Source organism: Spermophilus citellus, assembly GCF_964194105.1.
Source record: "Spermophilus citellus genome assembly, chromosome: 4".
In the NCBI taxonomy this organism is placed as follows: domain Eukaryota; kingdom Metazoa; phylum Chordata; class Mammalia; order Rodentia; family Sciuridae; genus Spermophilus; species Spermophilus citellus.
The window spans coordinates 784,454-809,891 of record NC_138185.1 but is presented as its reverse complement, the minus strand read 5'-3'; the positions used below and the strand labels follow the sequence as shown (position 1 = coordinate 809,891).

General features: G+C 58.9%; 3 protein-coding genes and 1 pseudogene across 5 annotated transcripts; 1 reads left to right on the top strand and 3 right to left on the bottom strand.

Moving 5' to 3' along the window:
- Positions 1-244: 244 nt before the first annotated feature.
- LOC308647020 (protein-tyrosine kinase 6-like) lies at positions 245-6,293 on the bottom strand. Of its 2 annotated transcripts, none has more exons than XM_081290743.1 (7): positions 6,160-6,293; positions 5,774-5,934; positions 5,263-5,416; positions 4,609-4,770; positions 3,294-3,475; positions 2,820-2,973; positions 245-2,491 (listed from the first exon to the last, which is right to left on the bottom strand). In XM_081290743.1, exons 2-7 carry the CDS (start codon positions 5,786-5,788, stop codon positions 2,304-2,306), a joined length of 855 nt encoding a protein of 284 aa, XP_081146869.1. In that variant the 5' UTR covers positions 5,789-5,934; positions 6,160-6,293; the 3' UTR covers positions 245-2,303. The 2 variants fall into 2 exon arrangements, with proteins under 2 accessions (XP_081146869.1, XP_081146870.1); XM_081290744.1 differs by having other exon boundaries at positions 6,178-6,289.
- LOC308647402 (protein-tyrosine kinase 6-like) lies at positions 5,790-8,588 on the bottom strand (annotated as a pseudogene). Its single transcript has 2 exons — positions 8,359-8,588; positions 5,790-5,934 (listed from the first exon to the last, which is right to left on the bottom strand). The product of its transcript is annotated as a protein-tyrosine kinase 6-like (transcript).
- A 1,438-nt stretch (positions 8,589-10,026) lies between these two features.
- On the top strand, positions 10,027-24,123 carry FNDC11 (fibronectin type III domain containing 11). The gene is given in 3 exon segments (XM_081290746.1): positions 10,027-10,109; positions 23,059-24,010; positions 24,013-24,123. Coding segments are annotated over 2 exon segments (993 nt in total). The 5' UTR covers positions 10,027-10,109; positions 23,059-23,067; the 3' UTR covers positions 24,063-24,123.
- On the bottom strand, positions 11,766-19,138 carry SRMS (src-related kinase lacking C-terminal regulatory tyrosine and N-terminal myristylation sites). The gene is made up of 8 exons (XM_081292775.1): positions 18,459-19,138; positions 15,148-15,269; positions 14,594-14,760; positions 13,755-13,896; positions 13,516-13,674; positions 12,709-12,890; positions 12,465-12,621; positions 11,766-12,232 (listed from the first exon to the last, which is right to left on the bottom strand). The coding sequence occupies exons 1-8, from the start codon at positions 18,938-18,940 to the stop codon at positions 12,039-12,041; spliced, it is 1,605 nt and encodes a 534-aa protein (XP_081148901.1). The 5' UTR covers positions 18,941-19,138; the 3' UTR covers positions 11,766-12,038.
- Positions 24,124-25,438: the final 1,315 nt, after the last annotated feature.

The window sequence follows — 25,438 nt, the reverse complement described above, 5'->3', positions numbered from 1 at the left end:
TGTCCCAGAGCACCTGTCAGTCTCCGTGGGACCTTGAAGGAGAAGTATTTGGACCGAAGCTGATTGCAAATGCTTTCCTTATGATATCAGTGAATGTGAAGGAACTTAAGAAAGCCATGGTCAGGGATCTGATGAGTTGATTGCATCAGTCATGCAGTTGACAAGGAAGTGTGGTTATCTCTATGGCAACAACGTGCTGACATGACAGCAGGTTTCTGCAGCACTCATCAGCACCAACTGCAGCACAGACTACTGTAAATACAGCCCAGGGAAGGGCTCAAATGAGCCTGATGAACCTGATTTCTCCTGTGTAAGCTGAGATGACTTTCTCACCCCTCTGTACACTGGGGATTGAACCCAGGGCATTCCACCACTGAGCCATATCCCCAGCCCTTTTTATTTTTATTTATTTATTTTTTTGGTACCAGGAATTGAACCCAGGGTGGGGGGCGCTTAACCACTGAGCAACATCTCCAGCCCTTTTTTTATATTTTATTCAGAGTGAGGGCCTCACTGTGTTGCTGAGGCTACCCCTGAACTTGCAGTCCTCCTGTCTCAGCCTCCTGGGTTGCTGGTGTACACCACCTCCACTTCTGGCTATGTCCAGTGGGCATTCTGGAAACTCAAGGTCAAAGTTCAAGATCAAAGGGACTTAATTTAAACTTTGGTTTTAGATGTTGTCAGTCATGCCAAAAGGTTTGGTAATTGATTTAATCAAATTCACAAAAGATTTTTTAAAGACAAACTTAGAAGTTTACATACTTGGCCCTCTTGATCATGAGAAGATGCTTTTCAGTAATCAAAGACCTAGTAAAAAACAGTGAAGCCCAAGAAGCTGTGTTTAAGCAAAGTCCTGTCTCCTGGCCAGTCACCAAGGCATAACAAAGGGCCTTTCACAGAGCCAGCTCCAGTGCACCTCTATGCGGTCACCCCTGAGGCTGACAGTGAGCTTTGGTTACAGGAGGGGAGGGTCTGTTTCCATGCATGCTGTATGTTTTAAATACCCCTGTGACAACCAGTTCCTCTGCTTTAGGACAGGCTGATCGCTACCTCTCTCAGCCAATCAAAGAGCATCATACTTGTCTTGTTTCCTTGTTATTTCTAATGGTTTCAACTACTATAAACCATGATTTCAAACTCAGAAACCCTAGATTCTCAGGGAAACCAGGAAGTAACTGAACCACACCCACCAGCCTCCACTGGAGGGACGCCAGTTCCCAGCGCGTTACGTCGTCCTCAGTACAGCTGCTGCACCTGCAGACAGACCCCTTGCACTCAAGTGCTCCACATCTCTTGAGGCCCCAACACCAAGTGGGAGCTCCAGCGCATGCGTCTCCCTGTCACCGGTGTGCTGGTGTTCTGCAGGGGAGCCACCCAGGTGTTGGGTATAGGGTGACCGGTGGGTTTTTGTTGTTGCTTTGTTTTTGGGGGGTACTGGGGATTGAACCGAGGGACACTTGACCACTGAGTGGAGACAAGATGATCACGACTTCAAAGCCAGCCTCAGACTCACTCAGCAACTTAGTGAGGCCGTAAGCAACTTAACGAAAGAAATAGAAAAGCAGGGGATGTGGTTCAGTGGTTAAGCACCCCCGGGTTCCATCCTTGGTACAAAAAAGAGAATCATTGCTGTGTTTCTGAGTTTGGGGATACTTATATGAACACTCACTTTCTCCAAGCAATCTGGGTAGAACTCCCCCCAGGGGTTTTATAGACCAGCGTGGGGACGCCCTTAGAGGGGCAGTGCCACTCATATCTGGGAGGCCGCACCAGGCTCTCCCTTCAGACCATCAGTGACCCAGAGACAAATATGGTGGGTTTTCTCCACCCGTATTTTTAGCCAAATTGTGTTTTTGTCAAAAATGAGAGGTTCCAATTGCCCAGACTGGATAAAGCTCTGTGCTGCTTTTCTGGGGAAAAGACTTCTTAGGCTTCATCTCAGTTTTCTTGTGTCCATGGTTACTTCCCTGAAGTCTGTTTAAGACGACAACTAAGATTTTAGAGGAGATGGCATAGAAAACTTTCAAAGGCAAAAGGATGCTCTTCTTGAGAGGTCTTGGGTATGTTCATCTGTGGCCAAAGGACCACGTTGGAGGCTGGGGCTGGGGACACGGCCAGTGAAGGCATTTGGCCAGGCCTGCAGCCTGCTGCTTGTCAGAGTCATGTGGCTGCTCTGCTGCTTCCTCAGGTCCCCACGTGCTGTTTGCTGTGCCCACCATCATGTCAGTAAACTAAAGGACCACACTTCTTCTCAGTTGAGGTCCAGGACAGCCAGGACCTGGCCAGGCAGCCCCCAAGGCATCTCAGAGTGGGTTCTCGTACCTGGTGAAGCCAGAGAGTCTCTCCCACAGGGCTTGGAAGCAAGGCCTCTGCTCTGGGTCCCTGCTCCAGCAGGAGCACATCAGCCCGTACACGGGAGGTGGGCACTCCAGGGGGCAAGACATGCGGTAGCCAGCGTCCACCCTCAGGAAGGCTTCGTGGTTGGACATGCCTGTTGCCAGTGGGACAAAAGGAGCTGAATAACCAGGAGGCCAGTGCCCACCCTCCCCCACCTGGAAGCCACACCCCGTGGCCTGCCGCCCCTCCCCAGAAGCCTTCTCTGAAGCATGACCACCACTGTGTCCTGGACGTTTTCCAGCATAGTCTGCCTCTAACGACCACCCCCTGGACAGTGACTCCAGGAAGTGGCCCCAGGCACAGGGATGGACATTCCTGAATGCTCAGGTGTGGTGTTCCAGATGAGGCTATCAAGGAAGCACCTCCCGCCACCCCCGCTGGCCACTCAGGACCAGCCCATTCAGGAACACTGGGGCCAGTACCTGGGTAAGGTGTCTGACCCCTGCTGAAGATCTCATGGAGGAGGACCCCGAAGGACCAGACATCAGATTTGATGGAATAATGACCTAGGGAGAGTGCCTCAGGGGCTGTCCACTTGTAGGGGATGCTGTGGTCATGGGAGAGGTAGATGTCCTCCTGCAATCAGACAGGGTAGGGTGGGCCGTGGAGGACTGCCTGCACCATCTCCCCACAGCACACAGGCGTAGGAGCTGAGGTCTGGGTGGGCAAGTCAACAGCACACTGTGTTGACCACTGTCTGAGCCACTGGTGGCCACTGCTGCTAGACCAGAGGGCTCAGACCCCGAGTGTGAGAAGCTCTGATTTAAGGCCATGCTGCGTGGACAGAACCCCTGCCAGTTGTGGTCACAGCATTGGTAACCAACTCGTCTTGCCCATTCTGGGTTCCCATGGGAAAGGAGGTCCCTACCCTGGGCCTTGCCCACTGAGGGCCCTACCTTGATGAGCCTGGCCAGCCCAAAATCCCCCACTTTGCAGATATTGTTCTCCCCCACGAGGATGTTCCTGGCAGCCAGGTCCCGATGAACATAGTTCTGTGACTCCAAGTAGCACATGCCCTCCGCCACCTGCGATGCAAGGTCCACCAGCTCCGAGATGGGCAGGGCTTGCTTATCAGAGTCTGTGGGGCAACAGGAGGCCAAGGTCAGTCCTCACCTGCTACCTGTGAGGCTCTGCAGCTGCTGCTCCTCAGCTGGAGCCAAGGGCAGCTGGCCTGGTTGACAGTGTAGCTGTGGGCAGCCTTTCCAGAGGCGGAGACCATGGCAGCCCAGCTCTGCCTCAGCTCCTCCAGGCGGAGGAGCAGGGCTCCCCACACTCCAGACTGTTTCTGAAGAACACTGGATCCCACGGAGACCACCTGCAGTGGTCACTTCCTGCCTGAGAATGTGGGCTACGAGATTGCAGGCCTGGGTGTCTCAGAGTTGTGGCGTTTAGACATATCCACCCCAGGTGCACATGGCTGGGTGGCACCCTACCCTGGGGAGTCTCCTCCCACCTCATTGTCCAGTTAGGCCATCTTAGTGGCCAGCATTTGGCTTGGCTTTTGTGTTGAAGGAAACAGGAGCTTTTTGACAATGACCTGGGAAAGCAAGATGCGTGTCCCTGTGTGGGCACGTCCTCTTGCATACACGTGTATGATGGGTTGGCTGTGGGTGTGCACGCGTGTAAGCGCGTGGGCATGTCCATGCATGTACATGTGCATGTGTGTAAGAATGCAGGGTCGGTGTGCACACATGCGTTCATGGGGGGCACATTAGTGCATGTGCACATTGAAACACCAGCAGGAGGGACCACAGTCCAGGAGGAGAGACGAGCTGGGGACTGAAGCAGGTCTCTGTGAGGGCTGCCAGCTGTGCCAGGTGTTCTGTGAAATGGCCTCGGTTGACACGGCTTTTCTTGTCTGTACTTAGTGAAACTTTCACCAGGAGCACATGGTAGATTTGTTGTGTCTTGGGTTATTTCTCTTTTTTTAATATTTATTTTTTACTTATAGGTGGACACATATCTTTATTTATTTCTATGTGGTGCTGAGGATCGAACCCAGGGCCTCGCACGGGCTAGGCAAGTGCTCTACCTCTGAGCCATAGTCCCTGCCCCTCTTGGGTCATTTCTTAAACCAGAAAACAATGATGTGTGTCTTAGAGCTCCCTGGGTGTCTGGCTGGGGTCACTTCTCACCTGCTGCCCAGGGCCTCCAGCAAGCCCGGGTCACTCTCATGCAGGGAAAAGAGGGCCCAGGATCCTGCCCACTCACCCCGTAGCAGCTGCAGCAGGCTCCCCTTGGGCATGAGCTCCGTGATGATGTAGACGGGGTCCCCTAGGGACGCCACGGCGTACAGCGCCAGGATGTGCCTGTGCCGCAGCTGCTTCAGGGCCCGGATCTCCCGCTGGAAGGTGTTCTGGTGCAGGAGGTTGTCTGGGGACGCACAGCCTTGGTGGCACATCCCTCACAGAGGTTCCCAGCAAGAGACCCAGCCCCCGCAGGGTCGCTCAGGAAACACCGACTTCCACAGTCAGGCCCCGAGCACCCCAGGCCTTGGGGGCCCCGTCTGCTTCCGTCCCTCCCTGCCTGAGCCAGAGCCTCAGAGCTGGACACTCCCAGGTCCTCCTGGGTCAGGCCCTGATTCCTCAGGGTGGGGTCCAAACGGACTGTGGCAGATTTCAGGTGGGCCTTTTCAGATTTCCAGTCATGCCTTTGAGTGGCTTTCCATTACCTTGAGAATTCAGCCTTCTGTTTTGTGGTCAGTGTGTTCAGGTGAGGACACAGGTGGCACCCCTCGGGCATGCTGCAGGTACCCCCAGCTGGTACACTGGGGCCCCCTCCCTGAGCAGGGCGAGGCTAGAAGTCTCCATTGGCAGGACTGATGGGGACATGTGGTAAACAGAGCCCCCAGCTGGATCCACTCACCTCGGGAAATCACCTTGATGGCCACTCGGACCTGGTCTTTCCAGAGCCCTTCAAAGACCTCCCCAAAATAGCCAGCGCCCAGCTTCCGGCAGAGCGTGAACTCCTCCCTTGGCCTCTCCCAGTTGGCCCAGTGGGGCAGGGGCTCCGACTCGTGCTGGAGGGACAGGCAGGAGGCACAGGAAGGGAGGGGACACTGGCCCTGCCACTGGCTTGCACTCAGGAAGAGCCTTGGTCTATCCTTAACCTTGGGGCAGCTCAGGAGTCTGAGTGGCCCATGCACATGTCTCTCTCTTGCCCCCACCAGTGACTCTCCTGAGGCCAGTGGCCAAGGTGACCCTTCTTCCCTGGCTTCCCAGAGCCAGGACCCAGCAGGAGCTCAGCTGACCTCTGGTGGGTCAGGTTATAAAAGTGACCAGGAGAGGGGGGCATCTCCTGGTCCCACTCTACCCGTGCTCTGCACTGTACCTTGCCTGGCCCTGAGCCACCACACCATGGAAGTACAGGGGCCTACCTTACAGCAGGGCATGGTCAGCCGCAGGCCATGGGACAGGCTCTGGGCCTTGTGGTAGTCCAGGAGCTCAGGCAGACTGGGAAAGGACACTGCCTCGTTCAAGTGTAGCCGGCCAGAGCGCCGCCAGATCCTGTAGTGCCGCACGACCTGAGCGTCCCGCACTGGGTGGCAGGACAGAGGAAGCCATCAGCCTGTCCCCACCCTGCGTGCTCCCCACCCCACCTGCTCCAAGGGCCTAGGGTCTAACGGTCGCTGCTGGACAGCACTCACCCTCCTTGGGCCCTGCCCCAGGATGACCTCCCAACTCTGCCTGGATGATGGCTGCCCACACTCCCAGCCCCACTAAGATTCCAGAGCCAGCGGAGGCTAATCTGCTCCCCACACACCCCTGCAGAGCCGGACACCTGTGGGTCAATGCTCCCAACAGTGGACGGCCACAGGCAAGGCCAGCAGGAAAGGCCCTCAAGAGAGCTTTCTCCCATCCGTGAGAGTCACTCTGGCTTCTGCCCCAAAGGAGGCAGGTGGAGAGGCTCGGAGCTGCCTGGGTGAGCACCAGATGTCCCACACCTCGAAGTCGAAGGGCAGCTGGGTGTGTATGGCCAGGAGGGCCTAGAGCCAAGGAGCCCTGGCAAGCAGGCACAGGCGAGTGGAGGGCTAGGAAGGCTGTACCAGAGAGAACGTAGTCTGCTCCCAGCTTCCCGCTGACCCGGATCAGGAAGGCACCGGTGGGGTTGCCCTCCGCCTGTAGCTGGTGCACGGCCTCTGAGCGGGAGATTTGGCCAAAGAACCACCTGCAGGGGAGGAGACAGCCTGTGTCTCAGCTGACCCAACCCCACCCACCCCGTATCCCAGCCCTGAACAAGCTGCCCTCCCATGCTGCCCGGACCCTGCAGAGGCCTCTACCCACACAGTCCCCAGTAGCTGGTTCTGGATACCAATGACCCAGGCAGGAGAAGGGTAGGCACTTCCCATCCTGCCCCAAGGCCCTGTCTGTGGTCAGAACGCCCAGTAGGCTTGTGGTCCTTCTGCTGCAGGACTAGCACACAGAGGCACAGCCCCAGCCTTAGGAATTCAGCTGAGCAGCAGGGCTCCCAGGCACACACAGCACTTGAGCACACACACTCATGTGCACAACATTTACATTGCACTCACACACGTGCACACGTGACCACAGTGTGCTCACAGTGCACCAGGGCGCACACACATGCGACAGCGTGTGTGCGCTCAGCTCACGTGTGCATAGATGCACTTGCACATTCATGCACACATAAGCACACACAAGCAGACACACTGACACGGCTGTAGCTTTGCTCACATGTACCCTCCCACAGCACATACTGGTTCTCAGCATGAGGGCATGGACAAGCCCTGGACTGTGGACTGCAGGGTGGGGCCCTCAGAGTTCCCAGGTGACCTCTGCCCTTCCCTGGGCGACACTGACTCCCTCAAGAGCCATGGCCCACCCTGAGGACACCCCTGGCCCAGAGCCCCGAGGGGTCGACCCCTCATTTGCTATGAAACTTTATCTCCTCAGTGCTTACCCTCTGCCCACCTTGCCTCTTCTGCACACCTCATGCGTGCTGGGTCCTGGGCCTAAGGGCTACTGAACCTGTGTGCTGGCCACCTGGACCCTACAACCCTTCACGTCTCACACCCTCTGCCTCTGAGATGACCCACTTGCAGCTCGATGCACTGCTTTGCATCTCCCTAGGCATACTCCCAATCTTCTGCATGCAGTAGGTGCTCAATGTGGGTGCCGAGGAGAGTTGGGCTCTCAAAAACACAGGCAGCAGGGACCTGTCCTGTTAGGGAGGTCTTTGAAGGGCGCTGGAAAGACCAGGTCCAAGTGGCCTTTAAGGTGATTTCCCAAGGTGAGTGGATCCAGCTGGGGTCTCTGTTTGACCACATGTCCCCATCAGCCCTGCCAATGGAGACTTCTGGCCTGGCCCTGCTCAGGGAGGGGGCCCCAGTGCACCCCAGAAGCCACGGTACTGTGGACGTACCCACCTCAGCTGCCCTGTAATCCATCAAAGCCTCCTGGGCACCCAACTGTGGTGGGAACAGGGACAGCCAGCGTGGCTGCTGGGAGGGGACACCTCACAGACGCATTCCCATACCTGGCCCTGGCAGGCCAATGGGTGTGCCGAGGTGCTTTCCTGCTCCCATAACTAGGCTGCATGTCTGGTTCCGGCTGTCGGGAAAGTGAGCAGACTTCACACCCAGAGCCCTGGACTCCCTCATAGACTTTGCCACTGGTTACCAGTCCCCCAAAAGCCCACCCTGGACCCTTCTGTCCTCTCCAGGTCCAGCAGAGCAGTTCCCATGACCAGAGAGTGGATGTGGGGTATCCTAGGGAAGCATGGTCTCCAAATATCACAGAGCCACACCCCCCCAGCTCTCCCAAGTGCCAGGACAGGAGGGTCCAGAGACAGGGCCCATCTGGACGCACGGCCCATCATAGGATGCAGGAAGGACAGAGCCAGGGTCTTTCACACTCCCAGTTACCCCAGGCCCCCAGTGCCCTGCCCACTCTTGCACACATCTGCCTGCCCTGCCACGAGCCCTCACAGCCCAGGGACACTCACGGCTCAGACTCCCCGGCCTCCTCCTCTGCCAGGTAGTTGCAGGGCACATAGCCCTCAGCAAGGGCTGCACCTGCAGAGTCCAGCAGGGTGGCCCACCACCACTGCTCCTCCTTCCTGGTCACGTGGAAGACGTCCCCCTGCCGGAAGCTCAGCTCCTCATCTGTCCGGGCCTCAAAGTCCCAGAGGCCCACATACTTGGGGCCTAGGTGGACCTGGTCCCGGGACACCATAGCAGGCACAGTAGCAGGACAGGGCTGTGAGCTGGGAAGGGCAGAAAGCTGTCCCTGACAGGCCAACCCCACTCACTTCCTCATCACCAGACAGGCCAGCCACACCGCACCCACTGGGGCTGGCCTCTCCCAGGCTCCACCCTGGAGCCCCACCCGTCTCACATGCCCACCTGCTGGCCCAGCAGCCACATGGGAGGGAGGCGGAGCCACCCATGGACCAGGACATCTCATGCAGGTGTCAGCAGAGCCAGGGACCTTTGGGGGTGAGTCCTGGGTCCCAGGGGCAGTAGGAGGGGGCCAGAGAAGGCATCAGTGAGGGCTGTGGGCAGATTGCTGGAGGTGGGCAGATCGCTGGAGGTGGCCAGCTGCCTCTTCACCACAGACTAACGCAGGGAGCTGCAGGGGGCACCTCCGTGGGCAGCCCCCACAGTCTGGGTCACCCTTGGGAGGAAGCAAGAGGGGACTGAGGTGGACTCAAGGAAGAGGCCGCCGGCGGGGAGGGGCCCAGGGGTGAGGCTTGTGGGCCAAGAGCAGCAGGCCTGGGTGTCCATACAGTCAGTGGGGGTGCCGGCAGCTCTGGCCCGCCCTGTGAGGACAGAGAGTCCGTCCTGCAGAGCCACCCTGGAGAGGAAGGCTGGGCCAGGGCTCAGGCAGCTGGGAGACCAACAGGGGATGGGGACCTGAAGGGCCAAGGGACCAGGAGGGTGCAACCCTAGACCCTCCGCTGAGGAAGCAGGCACTGTGCCCTTCCCGACAAGGACACATGGGGGCGTCCAAAGACCATGAGCTGCGGCCTGGAAGCACCTCATTGCCAGGGAACCCTCTTCCCTCTCTGCACCCCCCCAACCCTGCCTGGCCTCACCCCCCCCTTCCTAGCAGCCTGCCTGTGACCCCTCAGCCTCCCACCACCCAGCCCCCCACCCGGCCCCGCAGTGAGGCTGACACTCTGCCCCTGCTCCCTCCCCCCAGGGTGACCCAGACCGTCTTCCTAACCTGCGGACCCTGCAGACTCCTCCAGGAGTACCTCCCAAAAAGGGGTTCGGAGGACGCTGTGAAGGGGGCAGGAGGGAGTGGGGAGAGGAAGTCACCAAGTCTGTGAGGAGTGACCGGGGCATCACGGGCTGAGCTGATGGGAACTTTTCATCAAGGCCAGGACCTCACCTGTGCCAGGCAAGTGCTCTGAGCTACACTTCAGCCTTTAGACATAGATTTTTTTAAGAGAAATAATGGCACTTCCACCCCACTTCATCTGAGACAAACAGGAGGAATGTGGATTATTTGGCAGGTTCATGGACAGCTCAGGCAGCCCAGCTCACTTTTCTCCAAGGTGAGGAAGGGGCTGCAGAGGACTGAAGTCAGAGGTCAGACGAGGATGGGAAGGACGTCAAGGGGAGGCGTGTCTGGGTGTCCGGCTGGCCAGGGGTCAGGCCAGCTGGGTGTCCGGCTGGCCCGGGGAACACAGATTTTGCACACCGGCCTCTGCCCCTGCCTGCTCCAGTGCCCTCAAGCCTGGGATCTGAGGTGTGTCCGGAAGCCTCTGCGAGTCCTTGGACAAATGTGTGGGTGATTCCAAGATTTACCAGGAAGCAGGAATCCCCAGTCCCTGCTGGGGACCCAGAAGGGTCAACCTGCCCAACCCATGGCTGACAGGACACCCAGGAATGTGCCCAGGCCACAAACAAACCTGCCTCTGTGGGATGGCCTCCTGCAGAGGCCTCCCATCCCAGAACAAGTGCCAGCCCAGATCCCCAAACTCCAGAAACAGGCTGAGCCACCCCAGAGCCCAGGCCACCCTGACTATGTGCTGGGGAGGTGCCTGAGACTTTGGCTCAGGGCCTGGCCTCTCTAGCCCAGTGCCCCACCCTCCTGGGGTGGAGGGGGTGGGAGCTGCAGGCCCAGGCAGAAGTATGGCCCAGAGGTCAGGAGTGGGGGCCCCAAAAGGGCTCAGCCCAAACCCCTCTGTTGCTGCCACCCACAGGGCTGGAACCCAGTGTGGTCTCCGAGGCACCTAGATCTCCCCTTTCCACCCAGCACAGCCAGGCTCAGCTGCGTCCCCAGGATGACAAGCCTCCAGGGCTCTCCTCTGCACGTGCTGCCCTGCCCTTGGTCCCCTGGGACCACTCTGCCTCCCTCCAGGAGGCCAACTGTGCCAGCCCTGCGGAGCCACTGCTTTGCCTAGGGGGTGGTCACTTCGCACAGAGGGGTTCCTGTTCCCAGCTCCCTCCTATGCCAGCACATGGGCATGGCCTGTGATCAGTGATAATGAGCAAACCAGCCTCAGAGCTGAGCCTGAGCTCCGTCCCTCTAGGAGATGGTGAGCTGAAGCTGTCTTTCTGTCCCTACAGCCTTAGGGGCACAGCTGCAAACCTGGGCTCCCAGGGACAGAGGGTGATCTTAGGAGACCCTGGATGAAACCCCCAGCCTCTGTGTGCCACCCCTGGTATCCTGTGGTGTGGGGTAGCCAAGGGCCAGCCACACGGCCCTGCCCAGCTCCTCGTTCCCAAAGAATCCCACCCCCGACAAGAGTATGCCCATCTGGGATTTGGTCTTCCCTGGAGTGGGCTGGCAGCTGGCAGCTAGCACACACACAGCACCTGCCCCACCCCGCCCACCCCGCCTCCACCCACGGCCCATCCTGGGAACAGGTCGCTTGCCCTAGAAACAGTCTCATGCTGTCCACCAGCAACCCAGCCTGTCCTCCTGGGTCCTGAGACTTCCCACCTCAAGCCCAGCCCACTGGCTCTGCTCCAGCCCAGAGCAGGGCTGTGACTGACACCTACAGCCTGTCAGTTCCTGCCAACATCCACAGAGTTCACTCTGTGGCTGCTCACTTGGGGCACCAGGGTGTCCTGGGGGTTCTGCTCTCTCTTCCACCTTTGTTAGCAGGATGGACCTCCTTCAGCTGCAGCGCCTGATTCTGGGCTTGGGGGTCAGCGTGTAACACATCCATGCCCATGTCTGAGTCCATCAGAACATCTTTACTGGGTGTAGCCACATGTGCCAGGTTTGCCAGTGCCTACAGGGGGCAGGAGACAGTGCCAGCCCTATGTGCACACATGTGCCATTGGGTCTGCCTGGGGGCCCCAGCACTGGCCACTTAAACTCACAGTGGGACGTGGGGGAATCTTCCCTCCTTCACCCTGGGAGGGGGTCAAGGAGGACCCGCACAAGGCCAGCTGCGGCCTCTCCACCCAGTGTCTCTGAGGCTCTACTCTGTGCTTCCTCTGTCCTGGAGACACCAAGCACACAGGCCACACCAGGCAAAGGACACTCCGCCATCTGGGTGGGGGTGGGTGGCTGAGCTCCATCTGCAGGTGTCCAGGTCCCTACGTGTCAGCACAGGAGGCCCACAGCTGGAGTGGCTGGTGTGGTTCCCAGCTGTGCAGCCTTGACCTGGGGTCACCCTGCAGAGAGCATTGGCCCTGGCCACCACCCATGGCCAGACCCTGGTCACAAGAGGGCCAGGTGGAGGCGCCTGTGCATGGTGCCCAGCTTCTCCCACAGCATGGCAAAAGTGGGCCGCTCCTCAGGGCTGTCCTTCCAGCACCTCAACATGAGTGTGTAGACCTCCGCTGGGCAGGCGGCTGGGCACGGCAGCCGGTATCCTCGGCTGATCCGCTGCAGTGTCTCCTGGTTAGACATTCCTGGGGAGGGGGGTGGATATGGAGTGGGAGCTACCTTGATTCTGTCTGGGTTCGCTGTGGAGACCTTGCCCAGCCTAGCAGCCTGCCCTCCACCAGCCCCTCCAGCCCTCAGAGCACAGGCTGAAGCCAGGTGCCCTCCAGGGCTCAGCCCTCCCAGGGCCGGATGAGCCTCCTCCCTCAGATCAAACTTCTTCCAGAAGAGGCCTTGGCTCTCTTTGGGTAGGCTGCACACCTTCATAGGGACACTGGCCGTAGGTGAAGATCTCGTAGAGCAAGATGCCAAAGGACCAGATGTCTGACTTCTGGGTGAAGACACGGTAGTTGGCGGCCTCAGGTGCCGTCCATTTGACAGGGATCTTGAAGCCACTGCTTGGGGAGTAGACATCATCCTGGGGAGTGAGAGGAGGCCAGTGGTGGGGCAGGCGCAGAAGTGCCCTCCTTGCCCGTCGGCTCAGGAGTCCAGAATGCCCACTGACCTTGAGCAGCCGGGCCAGGCCAAAGTCAGCCACCTTGCAAGTGAGGTCATTGCCCACGAGCACGTTCCTGGCAGCCAGGTCCCGGTGGACCACACGCTGCTCCTCCAGGTAGCCCATGCCCTCGGCCACCTGGCAGGCGAAGCTCAGCAAGAGCGGCAGGCTCAGGGCCTGGCCCTCGGGGCCTGCAAAGGGAAAGCAGCTCAGGGACCAAAGGCTAGAGAACGGGCCCCATGAGAGTCAGGCAGGCAGATGCCTGCTCAAGCCTCTTGACCTTTCCGAGCCTCAGTCTCCTGTTCTCTAAGATGGCATGAGAACAGCCCAGTAATGCCAAAGTGGGCAGTGAGCAGGACAGGAAGAGCAGGTCCTGTGCCTCCATGTGACTGCTCGATGCAAGCTGTTTCTTGGCCACTGAGTCAAAACCCTGAGACTCCAGGGTAGAGGAGACTCAGAGAGGAGGATGGGGTGCCCAGGGGCTGGGCTGGGTCCATAGACCTTATACAGAGCTGGTAACCCATATGGGACCCCTGCTCCCGGTAGACTCCAGGCCCAGCCTCAGAAACACACGTCTCTGATTGTCCCTCAGCAAAGCCCAGCCCCAGCCCAGATCCTGGCTCCAGACTCCCTGCTGGCCAGAGACCCAACCAGAACTGGTGTCTGCAGCCTGGGCCACACATGTTCAATAAAGAGGCCTGGCCCACCACCAATGGCCTGCCACCCAGGGCCCCAGGGACAGCCTCCATGCAGAGGGGAGGGCATCATCCACACTCAACCAGAAGGATATGGCCAGCATGGCAGGGCAGTACTCACTGCCCAGATAGGACTGCAGACTGCCCTTGCACATGAGCTCCGTGACGATGTACACAGGCTCTCCATCGGAGCACACCGCGTACAGCCGGATGAGCCGCTCGTGCCTCAGGGTCTTCAGCGCCTCGATCTCCTGGGCCAGGTCAGCCATCTTCACGTTGGCTGCAGGAGAGGACACTGCACCAGGACCACCCATGCCACCCCCACTGCCGCCCCAGGCTGGCTTCAGACGGGGGCCTCACCTGACTTAATGGTCTTGACTGCCACGGGCACAGAGCCCCGCCACAGGCCTTCCCACACTTGCCCGAAGTAGCCTTCACCCAGCTTCTTCCCAAGGACGAATTCTGAGCGAGGTCGCTCCCACTTGTCCTGTGCTGGGGGCCTCTGCAGGGAAGGCAGCTCAGTGCCCTGCCAGCCACTCCCCTGGCAAGGTGGACAGGAGGGCTGGGCAGGGTGGGCTTCTGGCAGGGCCCTGCCTCCTGGTTTGTCCTGCACAGAGCCCCCACATCAGGTCTTGGGCATCTCTTTTCTCCTAGACTCATTCGCCCCAGGCCTGGACTAGAACACAGGGAAACCCACGCTGGCCTTTGGTAAGACTGGCCCTGAGATGCAGGAGCTAATTGCTGTGGGGACCTAAGTGGCACCTTCTCCTGAGCCGGCCGGACATCCGTCCACAGACATTCATTACTGCTCCTGACCGGGCTGTCGTTATGAGACCAGAGAAACCAGAGGGCTCTGCCCTTGCCCTGGAGCACAGCTCTGGTGCAGTTCCAGGATGCAGCCCCAGGGGAGGGCTAGCACGTCCTCCCAACACTTCTGCCTTCAGGGCCTGGGACAGCTGTGGGTGCCTTCCTCGACTGGTCACTGCCACTGCCTCCTGCCCTGCAGAATGGGGTGCACCCATACCCCCCACAGTGATCCCCCACATCTTTCCTCCAACAGCCAGAGTGCCACCCCAAGTGGAGGGCACAGAAGCCACTGGGCTCTCACTGCCCCCAGGTGGGGCAGGCCCAGGAACTGGCTGAGCGACTCTGAGACTGAGTCCTGGTGGCTCCCAGGAACAGGCTCCAGTGAGGCCCACCTGGGGCACGCAGGGCTGCAGCAGTGGGTTCTGGATCAGCTTCCAGTTGGCCTTGTAGTAGGCGAGCAGAGACTGCAGGCTGGGGAAGAGCTGGCCCTCCTGCAGGTAGAGGCTGCCTCCCGGGGCTGTACTGATGCGGTAGTGGCAGACTTTGGCCTGGGCCCGGACTGGGAGACAGAGATGGACACTGGGGACTCTGCTGCAGGTGTCCCCACCTCAACCTCTCCTGTGGCCTGGCTCACACCAGTCCGGGGTTCCTGAGGTGGCCAGCCCTGGGTGCAGGGGTGGGTGTGGCAGCTGCAGGGCAGAGGCAGTGTGGAGCTCTGGAGGCACAGAGCAAGTGCTTGATAGGTTCTTATTGGATGAAGGAGTCCATGATTAAGTGAAGGGAGGGAGGAGGAAGGGAAAGAGGGAGGGGAGGACACAGACATTCTCCAGGCATGGGTAAAGAGGCTGGTACTGCCTGGGGACCCGCCACCCCAGCTCCAAGGTGCTAGCTGATGGGGCTGAGCAGCACCCCACTGTGGGACAGCCATGAGGCACGGCCTTTGTACCTGACAGTGAGTAGTCTCCAAGGCTGCTCTCGCTGGGCCGGATGAGGAAGGCCCCTGGAGCGTTAGCAGGGGACAAGAGCAGTTGCTGGGCCTGGGTCCTGTTGATCTCGCAGAAGTACCAGCTGCAAGCAGTAGGCAAGGTCACTGCAAGTCCAACACTGTGTGACCCCAGCCAGGCCTCAGGCCACAGTTGTCCTGACATCTCTTGGGGACAAGGTACAACCAGGGCCCAATCTGGGGTCCCAAATCAGGGTCTCCACCAGCCCCTGTCCCCTGCTTGACCTCAAGAGTCCTCAGAGCTGGAAAGGGGACCACTAAGGCTGGCACGGGGCTGACTCAGCCACCACAGGTGAACTGAACACTGACTCCCACAGGAGAGACTGTTCACTCACCTGGACCACTAGCTCTCAGTTAACTCTGCTACAAATGACCTCCAATTCCCTGCCCATCAAGTGACCACTAGTCCCTGCCACAGGCTAACCATCAGCCCTGGCCACAGGCTGAACACACCAAACTTGAAACTTTGATGATCCCCTCTGGGGGTTCACAGGAACAGGTCCCCAACAAACTGCCCCAGTAGCACCCTCTGAGCTGCCAGTATGACCGGAGACGACCCTGGGTGCCATCTGACGGGGCATGGTGCCATGGGAGGTGGCTTAATGGGGACTGGGAGCTCCTAGAGCAGGTGACGTGAGCTAGGTTGTGCAGGTCGGGAGAGACAACCAGTGAGGGATTTAGGAGAAGCTCACAGTATCTTGCACTCTCGAGGTCCTGCCCAGGGAAGGTGGCCCAGAGCTACCTGACCTCTGTCCGTAGAACGCTCCCCTCTGAGCCAGGTAGGTGTTTGGGCCTCTGTGAACACCAGGGGACAGGGGCTCCCCGGCACCCACTCCTCGATTTATTTATTTATTCATTTATTTGGGTTGTTGGTGGACTTTAATTTATATGTGGTGCCTCACACATGCTAGGTGAGTGCTCTACTACTGAGCTACAATCCCAGCCCACTCCTCAGATTTCTAGACACAGGAGTCCACAAACTTGAGTTTAGAGGTCAGGGGCCATCTCCTAAGTCGTTTAAGTCACGCCGTGTGGTCCCCTCATTCCTGGGAGCCAGTGACATCCTTGGGAGGGAGAAGTAGCTCCCAGCCCTCCTCCCCATTGGGTGTCTCTGCTGTCCAGGGTCCAGGTGGGGATCCACACCTGGCTCAGCTTCCCACCTCGACCTCCTACTTCTGGGACCTTCCAGGGACCCAGCCAAGAGAAGCATGCTGCCCTGCCCCGTGGGGGCACAGCCACGTGGGAACAGTCCTGTGAGCACGGGATCTCATTCACCCAGATGCAGGAAGCACAGTGAGCCAGGGGCATGGGGGCCAGCTCTGAGACCACCCAGAGAGTAGGGTCAGAAGGGATCCTGGAGGACCCGTAGTGCGACTCAGAGCAGCCCACATGGGACCAGAGGAGCCTGCACCCCTACCCTGGGGAGCCATGGGTGAGGGAACTGGCTTGGCCAGGGCAAGGGGCTGGGCTGAAGTCAGAGGGAAGGGCACAGAATCAAGGACAAGGCTGGAATTTGGGCTGGACCCTCCTGAGACTGGCCATGCAGCAGGCTCTGAGAAGACCACAAACTCATTTGAGAAGCCAAAGGTACAGCCCACAAGACTGGCTGGCTCTACTGAATGCTTCCTGAATACAGCCCCTGCCTTGGAGGTCCACCAGCAGGCCAGCAAGACCTTCTGTGGGTGAAGGCCTCTGGCATTCCTTTCCAGAACAGAAGGATGTGGGGGCCAGGAGAAAGGGGGTCTCCCCAACATGTCCCCAGCCTTCTCCAGGAGCCTGCGTCAGGACCCTTGCAAATGCAGTTGGGACTCCCCTGTGCACCCTGAGAGGTAAAGGTCTCTCTGGGACACGGAGCCAGGTGCTAGAGTAATGATGCCACAAGTGTGGTCAGGCCTTTCATCTCCAGGCTCAGGCAATCATTAGCTCTCCCCAAGAGCAGCCCTGCCCACCAGGCGCCCTTCCCTGCCTGCCTGCCGTGCCAGCAGCCTCCAGGAGCTGTTCACAGGATCTGTCTTCCATATCCACTGACTGTGAACCCTCTCCCTTCAGAACAGGGAGACCTGGGACCTGCCTCCTTGGCATGGGTGAGGGCTGGAGCCCCTCATCAGGCACCTTCCTGTGACTCTAGCTTCACCTGTCACATGAAATCTCCCAGGAGGCTGAACACTAAGGGCCCCCCAGAAGGCTGGAGGTTGCTGACACAACTTGGTTTGCAGAGACCAGGCCCAGGGCTCAGACTAGCTGAGCCTAGGAGCAGGGGAAGCTGCCCAAGGCCCAGCAGGACCTGCTTCCCACCAGTTCTCCACCTGTTCATCCCAGCATGTGCCTGATGAAAGACCCTCCCCACCTGCTGGTGCTGAAGGAAGTATCTAAACCTCCCAGGATCCCCAGACTGGGCCAGAGCTTGCCACATCTTGATAATGGCGACTGCAATAGCCACAAAATCTGGGCTGACCAACTGCATTTAGGGGAAAGGCAGACAGGAACCACACCCTAGGACCTGGGTCCAATACTTGACGCCACAGCACTGTGTCCATCACATAGGCCCTGTTTGGAGCTGGCACACAGGAGTGCTTAGTCTCTGCATGCAGCCCAGTGAACCCTCAGCCTGGGCTTCTCTGAGGACCCAACCAGGAGAGCAACTGCCCTCCAAATCCCAGAGTGTTGTGCAAACAACCAGGTATCCACACTGGCCACTTGCCACTGGTGGTCTGTACCAGCCCTGGGGACCCCAGGAATTCATCCATTCCCCCTTGCACCTTCTTCCTAAACAAGCCAGGGCATGTCTGGACCCCGCTTGGGTGGTTTGGAGAATGTGAACAGGTGGTATAGTGCCCTTACAGTACCAGGGGTCCCTGCATGGACACCTGGAACCTGAAGCCCTCCGAAGAGCTCCTGGAATAGTGTGAGGCCTGAATCAACTGGCACATATCAGAGCCCAAGCCCTTCCCTCTAAGCAGGGGCCACTCAGTAAACACTCGTGAAGTGGATCCCTGCATGAGGGCAGGGTCTTGGAGTGCTGCCATGCTCAGCACCTGACCTGTTGTCCATCACCTGGACCTGCTACTCCTGTGCTTCCCTCTAAGAAGTGCGGTTAATCTGTTTCACAGTGGCCAGCTCACCTGCCTGCTCATCCTGGTGCAACAGGCACCTCATGGAGGGTCAGAGAACATGCATACATTCCCACTTAAAATCCTGTCTTACTCCACTCCCCAGACCTATACAGACTCTGGGGCTCAGGCCCAAGTACTCACGGTTGGTCTGAGAGCATCTCAGGGGTGGCTTTGGCAACGTAGTTGATGGGCACCAGCCCGGTGCTGGGCGGGCTGGAGAGCCTGCGGGCGAAGATATAGTCGCCCTCCTCCTTGAGGGCGTAGAGCCTGTCCCCGCGAGTGACGCTCAGCTCCTCCGCGCACCGGGCGGTGAAGTCGTAGAGCGCATGAAAGAGCTGCGCGGGGGGCGCAGAGCGCAACTCAGGGCTCTGTGGGGGACTCGGTCGCTGAGCCGGCGGCGGGCTAGGGCGCTGGGCTGGCCGGGGGCTCGGTCGCTGGGCTGGCGGGGGGCTACGGCTCTGGGCCGGCGACGGCGGCGTCAGGGCCCTGGGGCCCGGGGATGCTGTCCTCTGGCTCACCCGCCTCCAGATCTTGTCCCAGAACGACAGGAAGGCCAGACGCTTCCTGAGGAAGGGCTCCGCGCCCCTGGGGGGCGTCGGGCTCGGCTGACGCTGGAGGTGCATGGGGCAGCCCTAGGGTCAGCACACCCGGCCGAGGGCCTCCCAGCAGAGGAGGCCGAGTGCCAAGCCATCAGAGTGCGAAGGAGAAACTGGAAGGGCCTGTGGGACCGCTGGGCGGACTTCCTGCGCAGGTCCCTAGCTGGCACCTGGTATAGGGTGACAGACAGGGTCACTCCAGAGGGTCCCTAAACAAGGCACACAGCTCCCCGCCTGCTTCCTAGATTGGATAAATGACTGGTGGGGCAGCACCCGTAGCCCCTCCCGAGGACCTCTGTGATGTCCAGTTGTGCTGAGAGCAGCTGGGCGGGGCTGCAGCAGAGGACAAGCTCCAGGCGATTGAGTGGGCTGTGCCACGGCAGGCGCCGGCCCTAGTCAAGTGCTCTGCAGGCCCAGCGGGAGGGAGCGGCACTTCCCTGCCACGCCCTGCAAGTGCCACAAGAGAAAGGCTGGAGCTCCTGCCCTGCTGCCCTCGAGGGTGGAGGTCCCTGGAGGGGGCAAAAGCTGCTCATCATCAGTGTGCTGGTGTGAGGGGCAGCATCCTGGGTGTCTGGCTGAGGCTGGCTGCAGCAGCTCAGAGTTCCATCCATATCCAGAGGGCACAGCTTCAAGGGTCTTTATGGTTGGGGTGTGCTCCCCCTTCCCCAGGAGTGGAACCTCACTGCTCCCAGGGAAACTTTCCACCAGCATCAGCTCACTGCCCACCCAAGGTCAGACAAGACTGTAAGCAAACTGGGCCATCCCGGCCACGGAACACCACTCAGCAATGAGACAGAGCAACTGTTAGTGCACAGGATAGTCGGAACAGTCAGGAACTACGCTGAACCTCAGAGGCTAACCCCAAAGGCTGCAGGCACTGTGACTCAGTCCAGGGCCTTGTGTGTGTGCTAGGCAAGACTCTGCCACTGAGTTTCAACCCCAGCCCCTATACAGCATTCTTAAAATGACACAATCATAGTTAGTGGTTGCACGGGCTAAGGAAGGGTGGGTGAGTCACAAAGGAGTTCCTTTGGTGGATCTCCCTGTGTTGGTCAATATCAGTGTCCCAGTGTGATCCTGTGCTACAGCTTTCCAACAGGTCTCCTTCTGTGGACACTGGGTACATGTATGTGGGATTTGTTAGTCCCTACTAACCACATATCTCAATCCACATATCTCAAATGAAAAGCTGATTAAAAAGTAGATGGGAAATTAGGGAAAAATTTAGATGGGAAATTAGGAATAGCAAAAAGCGTTTTTGGAGAGCTGGGGTTATAGCTCAGTGGTAGAGCACTTGCCTAGCCTGTGTGAGGCACTGGGTTCCATCCTCAGCACCACATAAAAATAAAATAAAATACTGTGTCCACCTAAAGCTAAAAAATATTTTAAAAGAGGGGGGGACAAGGAGAGGGCAGAAATCAGGACATGCCTGAAGAGGAGGGGGTTCTGTCCCCACATTCCTCCTCTAGGGGAGAGCTGCAGGCCTGGGGTTAGAAGGTCTTCCTCCTGCTGATTTTCACCCACTTCCCCTTCCCAGAGGCAGTCACCCCGCTCTGGCAGTGCCTTTTCTTCAAATAATCTAGATCTCCCTTGAATCTCTAAATCAACAATGACCCCTGCTCCGACTTCTTTAGTGTCCTGGCAAGGACAGAATCAGCACCCACCACCCCTGTCCAGTCAGTTCCTGGGCTTCCATCCTTAGGCTGGGAGGGCACAGCAAACCAATGGACAGAAAAGCTACCCCCAGAAAACAGCGTCAGCTGGAGCTGAAGGGCTGTGGCCACAGAACAGGCTAAGAGGAGTCGGGGACAAAGTCTTATCCTGGAAGGGGTTGCTCCTATGTGGGGGCAGGAAGTGGCGAAGTGCACCTTTGGGTGTCTGAGACCATTGCCAGAAAAACCCCAGGCTGTCTTCCCAGCAATAGGGGGATGGGTGGTGATCCCACAGGTCTGAAGGCTAGAGGGGGGAGGTGGGGGAGGTGGGGGGTGTAGGGTGTATGGATGGGATGGGGACCTGAGACCTTCCCTAGAGCTAAATGGAGACCCCATTTATCCAGACCAGACATGGCCTAAGCTTGGGCAAACCCTGTGGAGAGGCAGCCTGCGTGGGAGAAGTGGTCACCCCTGGCCCTGCTGACGGCTGGCTAAAGTGACCCCGTCACCAATTCCTGGTCACCTCGACCGAATTCCTCGGAGACCCCCAGGGCGGTGCTAGGGCTGGGACCTCCTGCAGGTGCCCTTCCCCGTACCACAAAGGGTCCGCAGGTGCCAGTGCTGATCCCCCCGAGGGCAGTGAGCAGTGACACGAGCTGAAGGCGGTAGGCCTCAGGCTCCGCGTTGCGTTGGGCACCCCGCGCCAAGCCTGGCTTTCGTTGCGCACGGGGCGGGGCTGAGGGCCGCTGCTCTCCGTCCGTCCGCTGGGCGCTGAACACCCTCGCCCGCGGCGTCTACGCTCAACCCTCACGTCCCGTCGCAGGCATCCCGTCGCGCGGGGTGTCACAATGACCTGCAGTCCCTATGGCAACCCGCTGGCGGGCGGGGCCGAGGCGGCGCGGAGGGCTTTGACAGTCGGCAGCAGGGCTTCGCTCAGCCGGGAAGCCAGGCGCAGGCTGGGGAGGCAGCGGCACTTGGAGAGGAGGGCTGAGGGCTCTGGGAAACGAGGGGTAGGTGCAGGGACTCGGGAGGTGGGCACGGGGGCCGGGAGGCGAGGGGAGTGCGCAAGGGTGGAGATGCCTGGAGTGCCGGTAGTCTGTTTAAGGGAAGTGGCCTGTGGCCAGGGGCGTAATGGGGTCAGGATGGTAGGGAAGGATAGGTCTGGGGATGCCCCTTCCTAGAGTTCATGGGCAGCCCTATGCAGCCTTCCAGCTGGGAGGCTGCTGTGCACGGAGGTGGTGAGGTGTGCTGGCCTGCAGCAAGAGCAGGGTTCTAGCCAGGACTCCTGGGGTCCTGATCTCAGCTTGCATCTCACCCCAGAAACCCTCCCTGTGTCTCCAGGGGTCTGTTCTGGCTCTTTTGCTCCAGGAAGAGCAAGGTAGGCCTTTAAGGACTGAGGCTGTCTCGGGTCACACTCTGACCACAGACCTGTATGGCCTTGGGTCAGTTGGCTCCTAGGTAATCCATTCACTCCAGAAGGCTATGACATCAGGGATGCCAGCTGAAGCCACTGGCCCAGCTCAGGGGTTGCTGGGAGCTGAGGGTAGCCAGGGATATTGGCCTCTTCTCCAGAGAGCTTTGGCAGCAGGGCCAGCCTGTGGCAGCACCCAGCCATGGGGTACACCAGCCCCACCAACACAGAGCTGGAACCTGAGCTGGGAGGAGCAGAGGGCAGACTCTGGGGCTGATGGTTCAGATCATGGAAGCAGCCAGGAGCAGTACCCGTAGTTCCAGCTACTGGGGAGGCTGAGGCAGGAGGATACTTTAAGCCCAGGAGTTCAAGGCCAACCTGGGCAACATAATGAGACCCCATCTCAAAATAAATAAATAAATTTTTTAAGACCTGGAAGGAGACTAAACTACCAAGATTTCTAGCCTCAGGCTTCCCATCTGTGAAAGCTGGTGACAGGACCTATCCTTTTGTGGGTCTTTTTCTGTGCCACCAGCCTCCGTACGGGAAGACTCAGTACTAGGACTAATTCAGTGCTGATTCCTCAGAGCACTCTGCTCGTTGAGACCTGCTCCTCTGCTCTGCAACCTCAGGGAGAACCAGTAGGTGAGGATGCACCACAAATGCCCCTAGAGAGAGTCATGGACTGCTCAGGGTCACTGAGTCCTCTCTACAGCCCTAGGGCACTCTCCCTGTGTCAGATGAGGAGCTGAGCTCATACCAGACCCACAGCTGGTCGGTGGCAGGGGTTTCACCTGGGCATTCTGACCCCAGCCTACTCTCTCAGCCCTGACTTGACTCTTCACTTCAAAGGACAACTAACTGCCCCCTTGGTAAGAGGTTTTCTGCCCCCAACGTCCACTTTTGTCCAGCTACACAGACTTCCTGTCAGGCCCTTGAGATAGCCTTTTCTCAAAAAGCTGTGCCCCTGGGAAGGGCAGAAGCCCAGTGTGGGGCAGAGGGCAGAGGGCAGAGGACAGAGGGCCTGGGTGGGCGGCTAAGCCAGCCTGACTGTTGCAGCTCATGCCAGCCCTTACCCCCAGCTCCAGACCATGAACTTCAAGGTCACGGGCCTGGGCCTAGACAAGATGAGGCTGGACAGTCCACAGTCCTTCCTGGACACGGAGGAGGTGGAAGAGGGGGAGGATCAGCAGCTGCTGGAGCCAGAAGCATGGAGGACCTATATGGAGCACCGCAATGTGCTTCGTGAGTTCCTGACCTCAGACCTGAGCCCCCATCTGCTCAAGCGCCACCATGCCCGCATGCAGTTGCTCAAGAAGTGCTCCTACTACATTGAAGTCCTCCCCAAGCACCTGGCCCTGGGTGACCAGAACCCACTGGTGCTTCCCAACACCATGTTCCAGCTCATTGACCCCTGGAAGTTCCAGCGCATGAAGAAGGTGGGCACAGCACAGACCAAGATCCAGTTGCTGCTGCTGGGAGACCTACTGGAGCAGCTGGACCGTGGCCGTGCAGAGCTGGATGCCTTGCTCGAGTCCCCAGACCCGCGGCCCTTCCTGGCTGGCTGGGGGCTTGTGGAGCAGCGGCTGGCAGACTTGTCGGCTGTCATGGACAACTTCCTGGCCACGATGGTGCCAGGGCGCCTGCACATCAAGCACCGCCTGGTATCCGACATTGGGGCCACAAAGATTCCACACATCCGGCTCATGCTGAGCACCAAGATGCCAGTCATGTTCGACCGAAAGGAGTCAGTGGCCCACCAGGACTGGGTCAGCCTGCGCTGGTTTGTCACCATCCAGCCAGCGGTGCCAGAGCAGTTTGAGCTGCGCTTCAAGCTGCTGGAGCCACGGACACAGCAGGAATGCACGCAGTGTGGCATCATCCCTGTGGCCACCTGCACCTTTGATGTCCACAACCTGCTGCCCAACCGCACCTACAAGTTCACTGTCAAGAGGGCAGAGAGCTACACACTGGTGTATGAACCATGGCGGGACAGCCTTACCCTGCAGACCACTCCAGGGCCCCCGGGAGGGCCTGCCCCCAGTCGGCTGGGCAAGCCCAGCTCGTCCCTGACCGCACCTTCTGAGAGATGATTTTCTAATATTTATCCACTAATAAAGAGGAGTATACACAGAGAATTAAACAAGCCGGCTTAGGTTTTAAGGCAGCAGCAGCCATGAGTGTTTTCCTGATGGTCCAGCACCCCACAAGCCCCAGGACCCCCTTAGTCCTGCTGTCTTTCCAGGGGAGCCCCAGTCTGGACCTCCAGGACAGATGGCCACTGGAGCAAGAAGTGCCAGCCCCTGGCACCTGGCTGCCATCCCCACCACCACACCAGTCTCTGCTTTCTCACCTGCCTGGCAGGCTGGGGCTGCGTGAGAGGGTGACACCCTGGGGTCCTGTCTGGACACCCCGGGGGCAGTCATAGCCCCCACGCTAGTATTGCAGCTTCCTTGGAGCCAGGGTGCCTGAGACCAAGAGGACATTTTATTTTATTTATTTATTTTCTGTGGTGCTGGGGATTGAACCCAGGGCCTTGTGCATTCGAGGAAAGCACTCTGCCAACAGAGCTACATCCCCAGCCCACATTTTATTTTTAAAATAAAAGATAAACGTCTTATATTCTCCCCAAGAAAAGCTGAAGTTCGTCGGTACCCCCATCACGAAGTGGGTGAGGGTCCTGGCAAGGGAGCCTGACCAGGAGCCTCCCCAAGATGCTAGCCAGGACCATAGCTCCTGTGGGGTGGCCATCCCTCTGCCCACCAACCCTCCTTGCCAGCTGCTGGTGGTCTCTCCCTATGCAGGTGACCAGACCCCTATGTTACCCGAGGAGCCTCGAGAGTCCATGTTCTCCAGCCTGGTCGTGTGACCCTGGTGCAGCCAGAAGATGGTCTCAAACACAGCCCACTTGACTCAGGAGACGTGGATGCAGGCCTGGTCACCTCCAGGGCCACAGGGTGCACCTTGCACCCAGGCGAGGCGGGGGCGGACCGCAGGGACCAGAGCCACACCAGCACACACACATCCAGTTTCCCACCCACCACGCACATCAGTGCTCTCAGGTCTGGCAGGGGCTAAAATGGTAAAGGACAGGGACCCCTTTTTCCATTGGCAAAGGGATGGTTTGCTGCAAAGGATGGGCAGCTCCCAATGGGGTCAGAAAGGCCTCAGCAGCCCAGCTCCCTTCCCAGGGCTCTCCAGCTGCAGGCCCACCCATGGTTCCTGTGAGCCCTCCATGCCTGTCACTCTGGCATCATGTGGCTTTGGGGACTTGCCTCTGGCCGTCCTACGGGATAGGCCATCCCAGATGTCCAGGGTCAGCATGCCACTGCTCCTGTGCTGCTTGTGGAGTGAGGTCAGCATGCCACTGGAGAGGGGAGGCCTGGGTAGGGGCTGGCCAAGGGAAGTGTCTTTGGGTCCAGTACTCTGGCATGCCCACTGGAGGGCTGCCTGGGTCCTGCC